We start from the raw sequence: 15,089 nt of genomic DNA, 5'->3' as shown, positions 1-15,089 counted from the left end.
ATAATCAGTAGCCATTGTGTGGATACCATGATGTTATAGTCGAAAATTTGCTCAAGAATGCTCCATAAAAATCTGCTCTGTTTTTGCTCTCTAAATGCCTCGGTTTTGTGCTTGTTTGTGGTTAGAACTTGTGATATCTTGTATTGAGAAGATAGTCAGTAGGTGTATGTACATTGTAGATTAGGTTTTGTGGCTTGGTTGTTTGATTTATGATGTTTGGAAGGAAGTTAAGGTGGAAGGAGACACACACACACCATGGCAGAATTTTTGGCACTAGAAAACTAGAGAATTGGATGGGTTTTAGTTAAGCTCTCATAGGTCTGAATTTCCTGGAGTTGGGACTTGGTTTGTACAAGTCTCCAGTAGCCTTAGAAGGCATAAAAACATCCATTTGCATAGGCACACGCACACATTTCAGAGTATACCCCAGAACAGGGCACTTTGTGGTCATTTGCACTTTTGAGTGTCTTTAACCATGTGATTGATGAGGCCTTCATGGGGCCTTGCTTTAAACAATTTTAGTGAAGTCTTAGGAAGCTTAACAATTCATTAGAATGGTTAATTGAATTAGATAATGGGGTTTTAAGTTGGTAAAAACAGGGCAGGGTACACAGCAGGCTTGGCTGCTCTGTGTCAACTTGGCATGGAGGCCTAGGGAGGCCTGAGCAAGGCCTTAGTGTCAAACCAATTGCACAACTTAGTTTTAGGTCTTAGGTATCCCGAGGAGTCACAATTTCACCAAGGCACCAGGTGGAAACATTTGTTTCTGCCAGGGCACTCCAAAAGGTGCCAAAATGCCTAAGCTGAGTAATCACTTAAGTGCATTAATTTTTAAGAGACCTTGTAAGCAATACCTTTGAGTCACACCACTTCATAGAGATAGTTTAGGATCATATCAACCTTTATAAATTAAATTGGAGTGCATACCTTAAGTGGAGATGCCTCATTTCCACTAAAGAACACAAGTGTCACACATAGAGTCACATTTTAGAACTAAGTTAGAATGCATTGCATATGAGTGTGTCATCAGTGAGGCCTTGACCTCACATTGAGTCCATGAGTTAGTCTTAAGTCATATAAGATAATTCAAGTTATTTTAGGTCAATGCACTTAGTATAGATGCACCATTCTTGCCAAGGTACACTTGTGAGTCATATGAGTTTGGGAACAAGTGTTCCTTACTCTTATTTGGTCAATTTAAAGTCAGTAGAATGTAAATAGGAAGTGTTGGTCTTAGACCTTATGCGTTACTTGATTAATTGCTTAAGTGACTTAGATATAAATAGTGGTTATTAAGTAATAATAGTTAAGTAATAGAATGCCATGCTTCACTTGTTATGTGCATTACTTGATGATTATGCTACTTGTTTTACTTAAGTTAAGTGTATACCTTATATATATATATATATATATATATATATATATATATATAGACACACACACACACGAAAGGGTAGTTAGCATTGTAGTGACGAGGATACTATTTATTATAGGTGCAAGTAGGAGGCCAGGCAAGGAACCTCTAGATGATTCTGTGCAAGTGATCAATAAGCTTAGTCCAGGCAAGTGAAACTCTCCTTTATACTTGCTTGATAACTGTATACCCTGTGAATGCATTGTTATTGCTTATTTAGAACAGAATCACCTTGTCATCACCTTATGATCAAAACTTTGGAATTCAATAATACCCTTAATACTTGAATTACCCTTTTCATTTAGTATCACCTTACACCCACATGAATACACTCCAATAGTCCCTTAATTATATTGTGAACTCGAAATCCCTTAGTAAACTGAATTATCTCTTTTGGGAACCCTTGATGAATAATGAGAACTTGATACCCCACATTACACTGAATTATCTCTTTTGGAACCCTGATCTTAATAACATTCCCTATTTTAAAAAGATCAATTATATTTTGAAAACACCCTCCCTTATGACTTGTCTTTGATCAAGACCCTTTTGTAAATTGAATTGAATTGAATTGAAAAGACCCTAAAAGGAATTGGATAATAATTTTTATTAAGACTGAGGCGCCAGTCAATTGTTACAACATCAGTAACGGGAAGCCTGATGTCTGTTTATGGCTAATGTGTGCCGAGGATCCTCCCTGGTTGAATCACTTTATGTGGTTCGGAGCTTGGTGTGGGCTGATCACCCCTCAATGCTCGTAGCGCTGTGTGTTTCCAATTCCAATAAAATGCTATTTCATTTTGCACCTTTACTTGTGATTATACCTTATGATTATACCATGTGATATCCATTATTGCTCCTGCACTTGATTATATTGCATTTTGTGAACTGTTTAGTATGATATCACTTGCTGAGCTTTTGGCTCATTTATTTTATTGTTTATGATAAGCCTTCAGTGAAACCCGAAGATGGCTCGTTTCAAGCAAACCGCCCGTAAGACCACCTCAGGATCGGGTATCGCCTACCGCCGGATGATGGGACAGGTTGGTAACTAGTGTTCCCTAGATCTTTATTAACTTTTGGGGTTTGAAACTTGTAGTAATGACTTAAGATTTTTAATTTGGGTTGTAATAACTTTAGATGTTGTTCATACTCATTCCTGGTGATTCCGGGATTTTGGATTGGGTTTCGTAGTTTTAATATTTTATAATTCAGTAGTTTAATTATTTATCGTCTTATGCATGCTTTAGTCGGTTATTATTGTGGGTCCGTCACAGTTGGTATCAGAGCGACAGGTTTGAGTCACTGAACAACGTAGGATAATGAATATAAGATAGGATTTAGAGGTTAAGATGAACTTAGATCATGTGGGACTTGGGGCGTTAGAATCTTTTAGGTTTTTCTCACCCTTTTTACTTATAACCGCATATATCTATATCTATATCTATATATATATATAACTGTTGGCAGGCATCGTCTTCTTCTAGTCCCGGATTCCCGACTACTGTACCATTTCCGGTTTACGCGCAGATTGTGAGGCTTACTGATCAACTCGAGGGCGAGAACATGATACTCCAGCATCGGATTGACCAGCTGTACCGTGAGGACATCAATGATGAGGGCAACCATCCCCGTTTGATTGCTAGGGTCGAGGAGATCATTCGCATTGCTTAGGAACGTTTGGCAGCTATTCCACCCTATCGCGAGCGTGAGAGCCGTATAACTTTGCCCGCCATCACTGACGCGCTTCGCCGTGTGGTCATCAGTCTCCGTGAGCCCGTGACCACCCCGCCTTCTTCGCCTGCTCCATCTCCCTAGACTATTGCATAGTCTATTTATTATCCTTGTTACGATTCCGTACTTTGACTTTCCATTCGTGCTTTGTACCCCAAATTGTTTCGGGAAAACTTTATTCGCACTTTATTTTCTGTTCGTATTGTCCCGTACTTATCAGTTGAACTAATGTTTAATCTCGCACTTTGATCATTATCTCATTTTGTTATCATATTACCATTTTATATGCCATGCTTAGATAGATTTTGCCATGTTAAACCTTTAGAACGTGATCATGTTTAAACTCTTCTAATATACCATGAATATGACATTGATCGAATAATTATACCTTTGTGATATAATACTTTAGACTCTAATAATACACACACATACCATCAGGCCATAATAATAACAAGAGACCTTTACATTGTGAATGGCCCTTGAATAATACCTTTGTACCTAATATTTACCCTTGTCATAACCTGTATGCATATATTGAACTGTGAATAAGCTTTTCTTGTCTAAATTCAGAATCATGCCTCCTCGAAGAGCCCGCAACACCAACAATGAGAATCTTGAAGAGCCACCAACCTTGGCTCAACTTATGCAACTTCTTCACCAAGAATCTGTCACCCTTGCTCAACAACAACAACTCCTTCAACAACAAATCCAGCAACAACAACAAGCACCTACACCAACACCTACTACTTTCAAAACTTTTCAAGCTGTGAAACCACCTGAGTTCCGAGGAACTCAAGATCCTGTTGAAGCTCAATCTTGGTTGAAGGAGATGGAAAAGGCTTTCACCTTAGCTGTTGTAACCGATGAGAAGAAAGTTGAGTATGCGTCCTATTTTCTGAAAGGAGAAGCGAACTACTGGTGGGAGTCAGCCCGTGCTTTGGAAGAAGGTGAGGTTATTGCTTGGGATAGATTCAAGAAGGTCTTCTTAGACAAGTATTTTCCGAGGCATATGCAAACTCAAATAGAGTTGAAGTTCTTTCAATTGAAGCAAGAGGGAATGACTGTTGGAGAATATGAGAAGAAGTTTACAGAATTAGCAAGGTTCGTGGGAGATTATGTTGACACGGACGAGAAAAGAGCGAAAAGATTTCAACAAGGATCGAAGCCTTGGCTACGAAGCAGAGTGACCGCTTTTGAATTGGCCACATATGCTGAAGTGGTCCAGAAGGCGATGGTAATTGAAGGAGAAAGTGACCAGAATCAGAAGGAGAAGGAAAGCAAGAAAAGAAAGTTTGGGAATAGAAGTGAAGGTTCGGCTCAAGGAAGCCAAAGTGGGAAGAATTTCAAGAAGTTTGGATTTCAGAATCAAGGAGGTCCCGAGGCTTTAAGAAAGGTGATAATAGGAACCCGAAGATAATTCAAGGACCAAGTGGTCAAAGGAGTCAACAAGCTACTTCAGAATGTAAGTTCTACAACAAGAGACACACGGGTAATTGTAATAAGGCTGATATTGTCTGTTTCAAGTGCAACTCGAAGGGTCATTATGCGAACGAGTGCCAAAGACCGAAACCTTCTGTTACATGTTTCAAGTGTGGAAAGACCGGTCACATGTCAAGGGATTGTAAAGCTACTGGAACCAACAAGTTGATGCAATTGGCAGCTACCCCTTACAATCAAGGAATGTCATCTTCTGTTCCGACTCTACAACTACCTTCTACTCAAATTTTTGAGTCTGCAACCCCTGTTTTCCACCCTTCTTATCCGGCTCAAGCAAGGACATTCAACATGAATATCAAGGATGCCGTTCAAAGTTCTGAGGTTGTGGCAGGTACACTTTCTGTCAACAACATCCATGCTAAAGTGCTATTTGATTTTGGAGCTACTAGATCTTTCATATCTGAATATTTCGTTGACAAGTTGAATTGTGAAATTGAACCGTTAATTGAACCCTTATCCATCATTGTTGCTAATCAAGAACAAGAATCTGTTAGGAGTATATGCCCCCGGTGTACGATAGAGATTACTGGCTTTAGTTTTCCTGCTTCCCTTATACCTTTTCGCCTAGGAGAATTTGATGTTATATTAGGTATGGATTGGTTAGCAGAAAATGGTGCGCAAATATATTGTAAAAAGAAGAAGATAATACTTAAGTCTCCGCAAGGAAAGAAAGTAGAGTTTAAAGGGCAGAAACAAGTTAAGACTTTTTTGACGATAATTGAAGCTAAGAAGTTGTTAAGACAAGGCTGTGAAGGTTATTTGACTCATGTAGTTGATAGATCTAAAGAGACGCCGAATATAGAAAGTATTCCTATAGTTAATGAGTTTCTTGATGTTTTTCCTGACGATCATCCCGGATTGCCGCCTGACCGTCAAATTGAGTTTTCTATCGACTTAGCACCCGGCACGGAACCAGTTTCGAAGCAACCATATCGAATGGCACCGGCAGAAATGAAGGAATTGGCCAAGCAATTGCAAGAATTGTTAGATAAAGAAGTTATAAGGCCGAGTGTATCTCCGTGGGGAGCCCCAGTACTGTTTGTGAAGAAGAAAGACGGAAGCATGAGACTGTGCATCGACTATAGAGAATTGAACAAGCTGACAATCAAGAATAAATATCCTTTGCCTCAAATCGATGACTTATTTGATCAACTCAAAGGAGCAACTTACTTCTCGAAGATTGACTTGCGTTCGGGATATCATCAATTGAAGATTAAGCCGGAAGACATCCCAAAGACTGCTTTTAGGACTCTGTACAGACATTACGAGTTTCTAGTTATGGCATTCGGATTGACAAACGCGCTAGCCGCTTTCATGAACTTGATGAACCGCGTATTCAAGAAGTATTTAGACAAGTTCGTCATTGTATTCATCGACGATATTCTCATATACTCGAAGTCTGAAGAAGAACATGCTGAATACCTGAGGATAGCTTTGGAAACTTTAAGGAAGGAGAAGCTGTATGCAAAGTTCTCTAAATGTGAATTTTGGCTACGAGAAGTGCAGTTTTTAGGGCATATTGTTGGAAGTGAAGGAATTCGAGTGGATCCCGCGAAGATAGAAGCTGTGATGAATTGGGAAAGGCCAAAGACCCCAACTGAAGTTAGAAGTTTGATGGGATTGGCCGGATATTATCGAAGGTTTGTGAAGGATTTCTCGAAGATTGTTGTACCATTAACAAAGTTGACTCGAAAGAACGAAAAGTTTGAATGGACCGATAAATGGAGGAAAGTTTTCAAGAGTTGAAGCAGAAGTTAGTCACCGCTCCAGTTTTAACTTTGCCAGATGATCAAGGAGATTTTGTTATCTACAGTGATGCGTCACATAAAGGACTTGGATGTGTTTTAATGCAACACGGGAAAGTGATAGCCTACGCGTCAAGACAACTCAAGCCGCACGAACAAAGATATCCGACTCATGACTTGGAATTGGTAGCAATTGTGACGCCCTCCAAATCCGGGTCATAGACTTGGGCGTCACACCACAATATAAACCTGTAAACAATAATAAAATACGCATTGACCCTAAACATCCACGGATCGCTCCAGGTTATAATATGAAACAAGCCAAAACTTAACTTATATTACAATACGTTGAATCCCGATCAATATCTTACAACTTACAAACCTCAACGCAGTGCTTACACACAAAAGATACTCAAGAGTTCATAATATCAGCAACTCCTAGCAAGGCTTCCCAACCCTTATCCTGATACCTTAGCTTGATGACTAGCCTGTGGGTCCTCGCTAACAGTAGTCTCTTTCTTCACTAGAAAAGAACATAAGAAATTGCAAGAGTGAGCTTACAAGCTCAGCAAGTAATATAAACAATAAACTGAAGTTCAACATTTATCAATAAGAATGAATCAGGATATCACATCCCTTTTTAAAGCATTGATTAGAATTGGATATCCATATTTTTATTTGAAAACCAAGGTTAAGCTGCTGATAAGTCACGCACTAACCCCGAGCTAGGTCTATACAAAGCTCTATTACTGGATCCAAGGCACACATTGGCCTAATGACCACGAATCTGGTCTGACCATGAATCTGGTCCACATTTATAAAACTATCCAATTCTTTAACAACATAATAAAATCAACAACATCTCAATAATTCAGAATCAATACCGTTTGAACAGAAGCAATATTACCAAAACAGAATCATAATCGTCAATTCAGAATCATTATAACGAGGGTTGCAATACTTATCAAGATTAAAAGACAATTCAGAATTAGGTTCAAGTATCATCACAATATGTTTGAAGAATGGCTTGAAGTTGTAAGAAAGATCAAGTATATGTTGAAAATAATCTGGTGTTTGTAGAAGAAGCAATGCAAGTGAGAGTGGCTTGGGATTTCAAGTATGTTTACCTTATAGGAATTTCAAGTGTTAGGGTGTATATGTGTGAACATTCTTTAAAGATTCAATTTAGGTGTTTTGGTATCACATTGTATAACTTGGTGAAGTGTTGTAGCATATAGGCGGGTACTGTTTGGTTATTCAAGGATGAGAGAATATCAAGGTAAATGATTTGTGTTTCCAAGTCTCAAAGAAATGGGTACAAGTTCAATTGAAATCAAAATCAAGGTTCAGCTTGTAATTCAGGTGTTGAAAGGATTGAATAAGGTTTATCAATAATCAGGATCAATAGCACAATATATCAACAGGTGTACTTCCAACTTATCTAGAACAACAATATCAATGCAGAAGAGTAACTCAAGGAGTATACAGAAGTATAAGTTGAGAATAGAACACTTGCCTTATTCTGAAGCTTTACTTCTCTCTATAGCTTTCACTAAACAGAATCACTCCAACACTACTTGCTTCCCTTTTCTAAGCCTGTCCTTCTCTGATAATCATAATATTCATCTGTCAATATTCATTCTCATATCATCCTATTTGTTTCATAATCGAAACAAGTTTCTATCTACCCTTCGTTTCACTTAAATCCGATTTACGGTTCAAAAGATACGAATAAAACAGTCATACAATGTTCACATAAGCATTTCACATATCATTCAAGTAACACATAGCACATAACACATAAGAGAATCAATGAAATAGCTTTTCAGAAAAGGTTTGGGGTTAAAATTAATTTTTTGGGTATTTATTGTGAATTTATAACTGAATAAACAAGTTCGAATACTCGAAACAAGGTTGGAAATCACTTGAAATTAATTAACGCACCTTCAACATATTTTTGAATAATTTTCCAAAGCTTGAAACTATTTTTCTGGATTTTTAAAACAATTAAAACAATTAAATCTAATTAATAAATCAATTAAAATCAATTAATAAATAATTAAAACAATTAATCAATTAATATTTGAATTAATTGACTAATTATAATAATTAATTACTAATTAAAATTAATTAACAAATTAAATTAGATTTATTTTTGAATAAAGAAATAATTAAAAACTATTTTTAAAAATAATTAAATGATTTTCGGAATAAAAGAAATTAAAATAAATCAGATTTGAAAGTTTTGAAACTTCAAGGTTTAAACTGCAAGTTTTCGAAACTTCAGGGTTTGAAACGCAACTTTCGAAATTTGAGGGACTAAATTGAAAAATCAGAAAGTTCAGTACTACAATTTCACCACCTCCAAAAGTCCAGGGCGCAAACTGCAATTTTGCAGCCGCCACCCCTGGCTTCGCCGGAGGTGGCGTTTCCGGCAGCCAGAGGTGCCCAGGAGGTGCAGATCACCTCCCATGGCAACCCTGAGTCTCTTCCAAGCATCAAAACGCCCGTGTAAGCCCTGAATCGACCGAAATAGGTCGAAGAACAGTCACCGCCGGCGACTTACGTTTTCGGCTCCGACGACCGCGTTCTAGAGCTCCAACACTCAATTGCTATGCATCAATCGACTCCAAATCACACGTTCTACTTATTGGTGTGCTTGGTTTTTGCCCAGAATCAATAACAAAGAAACGCCCAAATTCAATTGCAAACATTCATACGGGTTATAAACCCTAGTTTCTTAATTCGAACAATTAAACCCAATTTTGAACATGTTATTGAGCTCCAAATCATGCATATGATATACCAAAATGATCAGGAGAAGATTATCTACAACATGGAAGCATAAAATCACATAAATCATATCAAAATCAAAAAGCCCTAATTTAACCCTAATTAATACGAATTTTCAAACTCAAATTACTCCCTAACGGTGAATCTATACCTGTTTTTGAGACTTGATATGGATTCTACGCGTCGATATCTTCAATTGGACTACTTGTATGCTTGATTCTGAGTCCGATAACGCCTTCAAAACTTCGATTGAACTCCAAGAATGCGAAGAACGAATAACTAGTTTCTCTCGATTCTCGTGTATTGAAATGATAATTATGAAAATTAAAATACTAATTAGTCTATTTATAATTACGAATAACTGGCCCCCATTTGGAACATATCGGATATAAAAATACACTTCTTAATCATTAAGTATTAATAAAACTGATCCATTCGGGACCGACTTTAAAGATAAATATCAAATACACACATTTCGAGAAACTTATGGGGCTCCGAGCTTTGTCTGGCACGAAGTACGAAAATATAATACTTAAGTCAAAATAATTTGGGGGTGTTAAACTTATCCGGTGTACACGTTTATCGATACGGTAAAATAATAATAAAATATTCGTAAAATCGTTCCGAAATTCTTTCACGTAAATCCGTACACCAGATGAGAAAAGTTAAAACACGAAAGTGGTTCAAAATGTCTCAAATAACAAACCAGCGAAATTTTCCCGGGAGCCCCCCGGGGTTATTTATCGAGTAAACGGTTTTTAAATTAATTAATTATAAGATTTATAATATACTTAATTAATCCTTAAATCAAATATCAAATCATATAATAATTCATAATTTATCAGGTAAGTGCCTAAATTCTCCATATTTTGATCTGATCATATAAAAATTATAATCTCACAAATCATAGCATGCAAAGACAGTCATTTAACAAGTCAGTTAGCATATAATTTACAAATAATTCACACAACATTCACAAAATATTTACATACTGACATAAATAAATACATGTCGAAATCCTGGATATTACATCCTTCCCCCCTTAAAAGGATTTTGTCCTTAGAATCTGCTAAGAAAACAAGTGAGGGTATTTCTCACGCATATCACTTTCTAACTCCCAAGTTGATTCTTCAACTTTTGGGTTTTTCCACAATACTCTCACTATCTTCACCACTTTGTTCCTTAATACTTTCTCCTTTCTATCTAGAATCTATATAGGATTCTCAACATAAGACAAATCTGCCTGGAGTCCTACTGGCTCATATTCTATCACATGCCTAGAATCTGGATGATAGTTCTTAAGCATCGACACATGAAAAACATTGTGAATATGCTCCATATGTGGGGGTAATGCTAACTCGTATGCCACTTTACCAACACGCCTTAGGATTTCGAATGGTCCGACGTATCTGGGACTTAACTTTCCTTTCTTGCCAAATCGGGATAGTCCTTTCCATGGCGAGATCTTTAGCAGTACTGATTCTCCTTCTTCAAATTCCACATCCTTTCTGGTTTGATCCGCGTACTTTCTCTGACGGTTCTGCGCTGCAATCAATCTTCCTTGAATGGTTTCAATAACTTCTTTCGTCTGTTGAACTAGCTCTGGCCCAAGTATTTTGTGTTCTCCTACTTCATCCCAACATACGGGTGAACGACATTTACGTCCATAAAGAGCTTCATAAGGAGGCATCCCGATGCTTGCATGATAACTGTTGTTGTATGAGAATTCCACTAACGGTAGATGTTCGTCCCAGTTGCCTTTGAAATCGATAGCACAAATACGTAACATATCCTCAATCGTTTGAATAGTCCTTTCAGTTTGACCATCAGTTTGTGGATGATAAGCAGTGCTCATATTCAATCTGGTGCCCAAGCATTCCTGAAAGCTCTTCCAGAATCTCGAATTAAATCGTGGATCTCGATCGGATACAATTGACACTGGAACTCCGTGACGAACGACGATCTCCTTCAAATACATATGGACCAACTTGTCCAATGAGAATCTTTCGTTAATGGGAAGAAAATGAGCTGACTTAGTTAGTCTATCTACGATAACCCATATAGCATCATGATTTGCTTTTGTTCTAGGTTGTTCAACTATAAAATCCATCGCAATATGTTCCCATTTCCATTCTAGTATTTCTAGGGGTTGTAATAATCCACTCGGTCGTTGGTGTTCTGCCTTCACTCTTTGACACGTATAACATTTATTTACCCACTCTGCAATCTCTCTCTTCATATTTGGCCACCAATAATTCTCTTTCAAATCTCTATACATCTTAGTGCTTCCGGGGTGAATTGAATAAGCGGAACTATGTGCTTCATTTAAAACTTCATCCTTCAGCTCCTGTACTGGTGGAATCCATATCCTAGAAGAAAATCTTAGAATACCCTGATCGTCTTTCTGGGTGCAAAGCTCTTCCCCAACCAAATTATTAACTTCTTGATCCATTACCTCCTCTTGACATTTCCTTATCTTCTCTAATAACTCTGGTTGAAAATTCATCGTATATAATCCAGCTTTTGAGGGTTCGCTCACTCTAACTTCTATTTCCAACCTTTCAAACTCTCTATACAGTTCCTTAGGTACCGTCAACACATTTAACCTTTCCTTCCTGCTCAAAGCATCTGCCACTACATTTGCCTTTCCGGGGTGATAATTGATAGTGCAATCATAATCTTTTATCAATTCTAACCATCTCCTCTGCCTCATATTACGCTCCTTCTGCGCAAAGATATACTTTAAACTCTTATGATCCGTGTAGATTTCACATTTTTCTCCATATAAATAATGTCTCCATATCTTCAATGCAAACACTATGGCTGCTAGCTCTAAGTCATGTGTAGGATACTTCTGCTCATGGGGTTTGAGTTGTCTGGATGCATATGCAATGACCTTGTCATGTTGCATCAACACACAACCCAATCCCTTATGAGAAGCATCACTATAGATTACAAAATTCCCTTGCTCATTTGGAAGTGATAACACTGGGGCTGATACTAACCTTTTCTTCAATTCTTGGATACTTTCTTCACACTTTTCAGTCCACATGAACTTTTCTTCTTTTCGGGTAAGCCTTGTCATTGGTACCGCGATCCTTGAGAAATCTTGAACAAATCTCCTATAATAACCTACCAAACCCAAGAAACTTCTGACTTCTGTTGGTGTTCTTGGCCTTTCCCAATTCATAATTGCTTCGATCTTGGAAGGGTCTACTTTGATTCCTTCTTTACTGACGATGTGACCTAGAAACTGAACTTCTTGTAACCAGAATTCACACTTTGAAAATTTAGCATACAGCTTCTCTCTTCTCAATATCTCTAAAGCCATCCTTAAGTGGGTTGCATGATCCTCAGTGGTTTTGGAATAAATTAAAATATCATCTATGAATACAATCACAAATTTGTCCAAATATGGTTTAAAGACTCTGTTCATTAAATCCATAAAAGCTGCGGGGGCATTGGTTAATCCAAAGGCCATCACTAAGAACTCATAATGGCCATATCGGGTTCTAAAAGCTGTTTTAGGTATGTCTTCTTGTTTAATCTTTAGCTGATGGTATCCCGATCTTAAATCAATCTTCGAAAAACATCTCGCTCCCTTCAATTGATCAAATAAATCATCTATACGGGGTAATGGGTATCTATTCTTGATAGTTAACTTATTAAGTTCCCGATAATCAATACATAACCGCATACTACCATCCTTCTTTTTCACAAACAACACTGGTGCTCCCCACGGGGACACACTGGGCCTAATCACCCCTTTCTCTAACAATTCTTGTAACTGGGTTGCTAATTCTTTCATTTCCACTGGTGCCATCCTATACGGGGCTTTAGACACTGGTTCAGTTCCGGGTGCTAAATCTATTGCAAATTCAATCTCCCTGTCAGGAGGTAATCCGGGTAACTCATCTGGGAATACATCTGGAAACTCATTTACTACAGGAATATCTTCAAGCTTTATAAGTTCTTGACTCTGATCATTTACATATGCTATATAAGCTTCACAACCTTGACGAAATAATCTCTTCGTCTGAATCATTGTCAAAAACTTCTTTACCTGTTTCTGCCCTCGAAATACTATCATCTTCTCATTCGGTGCTTTTAATATCACCTTCTTATTACGACAATCTATCTGAGCGTTATGCTTCGATAACCAATCCATTCCTAGAATAATATCAAACTCTCCCAACTTGAAAGGTATCAAGTCGGCGCAGAACTTATTTCCTAAGATCTCAACTTCACAATTCCTATAAACTTGACTAACAGGGACACGTTCCTGATTAGCCAACTCTATATTCATAACTTCATTAAGCAACTCTATAGGACAATTCATTTTAGGCACAAAATCCTCAGAAATAAACGATTTGGTAGCTCCAGAATCAATCAAAACCTTGGCACATAAAGAATTCACAGTAAGCGTACCTGCCACCACATCTGCATCCTGGACTGCATCCCTCATGGTCATGTTATAGGTTCTGGCCTTGGGAACTTCTGGGACTACTGGAGTGGATCCCATAACTCTAAGTGTATGGTTACCTGGAGCTAGTACCTTGCAATCTTTCACCATGTGTCCTGGTTTTCCACAGCTAAAGCATGTTATTCCAGCCGCTGGAGTCCTATTGGGTTGGTTCCTTGCTGGTTGGTCTCGAATCATTGGGTTCTTTGCTGACGGGTTCTAACATTCCCTAGAATAGTGTCCCTTCTGATTACACTTATAACACACCACATTCAATCTATTACAGATTCCTCCGTGTCTCTTTCCACATATCTGGCACTCCGGCAGTAGAGGCCTTGGTTGATTTCCAATAGCTGGACGGTTACCTTGTCCACTACCACCTACATCTGGCTTCTTAAAAGTGGGATTTCTCCCCTGCTGGAATTTCCCTTTCTTTGGGTTGTTAAAATTCTGGAACTTCCCCGGCTGAAACTGTCTCTCATGATGCTCTGGCTTACGCTTCTTTCCCTCTTTCTCCTTCTGAGACATTTCACTTTCCGTTTCCGCTATCATTGCTTTCTGAACTACAGCCGCGTAGGTATCTAATTCCAATATAGCTAGCTACCCTCTGATCCATGCTTTCAATCCCTGTTGGAATCTCTTAGCCCTTTTTCTATCAGTATCTATATAGGTTGGAACAAACCTGGCCAACTCAACAAACTTCCTCTCATACTCAGCTACAGACATGTCTCCCTGCTTCAATTCTAAAAACTGTAACTCCATTCGATCCTGGAGAAATTGAGGAAAGTACTTTTCCAAAAACAACTCCTTAAACCTATCCCATGTAACATTCTCTGTCTCTTCTATCGCCTTTACTGACTCCCACCAATAGGTGGCTTCTTCCTTCAAATAGTAACTAGCAAATTCAGTCTTCTGCTCATCTCTCACTTTGACTAATACAAATGCCTTTTCAATTTCCTTCAACCATACCCTAGCTTCAATAGGGTCCGCTGAACCCTTAAACTCTGGGGGATTAACAGACTAAAAGTTTTTGAAAGTAACCTGGGGATTAGCATGCCTTTCCTGCTACTGAGTCAGGTTAGCAGTCTGTTGGGCCAAGATCTGAAGAATCTAGGCCATTGTAGGTTCCGGATTATTGTTATTGTTGTTGTCATCAGGGTTGGTTGCACGGTTTTGTCTTCTGGGAGGCATAGCTCTATAAAGAAACAAGCAGTTTATTTAACCTCCAAAACTTTTAACAATTGTTTATAGCAAACATGATATTTCTTTTCGAAAACATTTTTGATCATTGAATTAAATAAATCGCATGCTTACAGAACAGAGCAATAGTGAAAGTAACAGGGTTCAATAAAATCATAGGTTTATATTAGGTCCACGTATGAGAGGCCTAGCACGAGAGGTCGAGGCTATGTCCCTAGGAGGAACTACTGCTGCTGCAGCCAAC

At 38.2% G+C, this 15,089-nt stretch overlaps 1 protein-coding gene across 1 annotated transcript; it reads left to right on the top strand.

The window, feature by feature from the left end:
- Positions 1–3,722: 3,722 nt before the first annotated feature.
- On the top strand, positions 3,723–6,493 carry LOC135152774 (uncharacterized). The gene is made up of 5 exons (XM_064093869.1): positions 3,723–4,265; positions 4,374–4,541; positions 4,673–4,976; positions 5,028–6,010; positions 6,431–6,493. The coding sequence occupies exons 1-5, from the start codon at positions 3,723–3,725 to the stop codon at positions 6,491–6,493; spliced, it is 2,061 nt and encodes a 686-aa protein (XP_063949939.1).
- Positions 6,494–15,089: the final 8,596 nt, after the last annotated feature.

This window comes from Daucus carota, chromosome 5, assembly GCF_001625215.2.
Source record: "Daucus carota subsp. sativus chromosome 5, DH1 v3.0, whole genome shotgun sequence".
Lineage (NCBI taxonomy): Eukaryota > Viridiplantae > Streptophyta > Magnoliopsida > Apiales > Apiaceae > Daucus > Daucus carota.
This window is presented reverse-complemented; position numbering and strand designations above follow the sequence as displayed.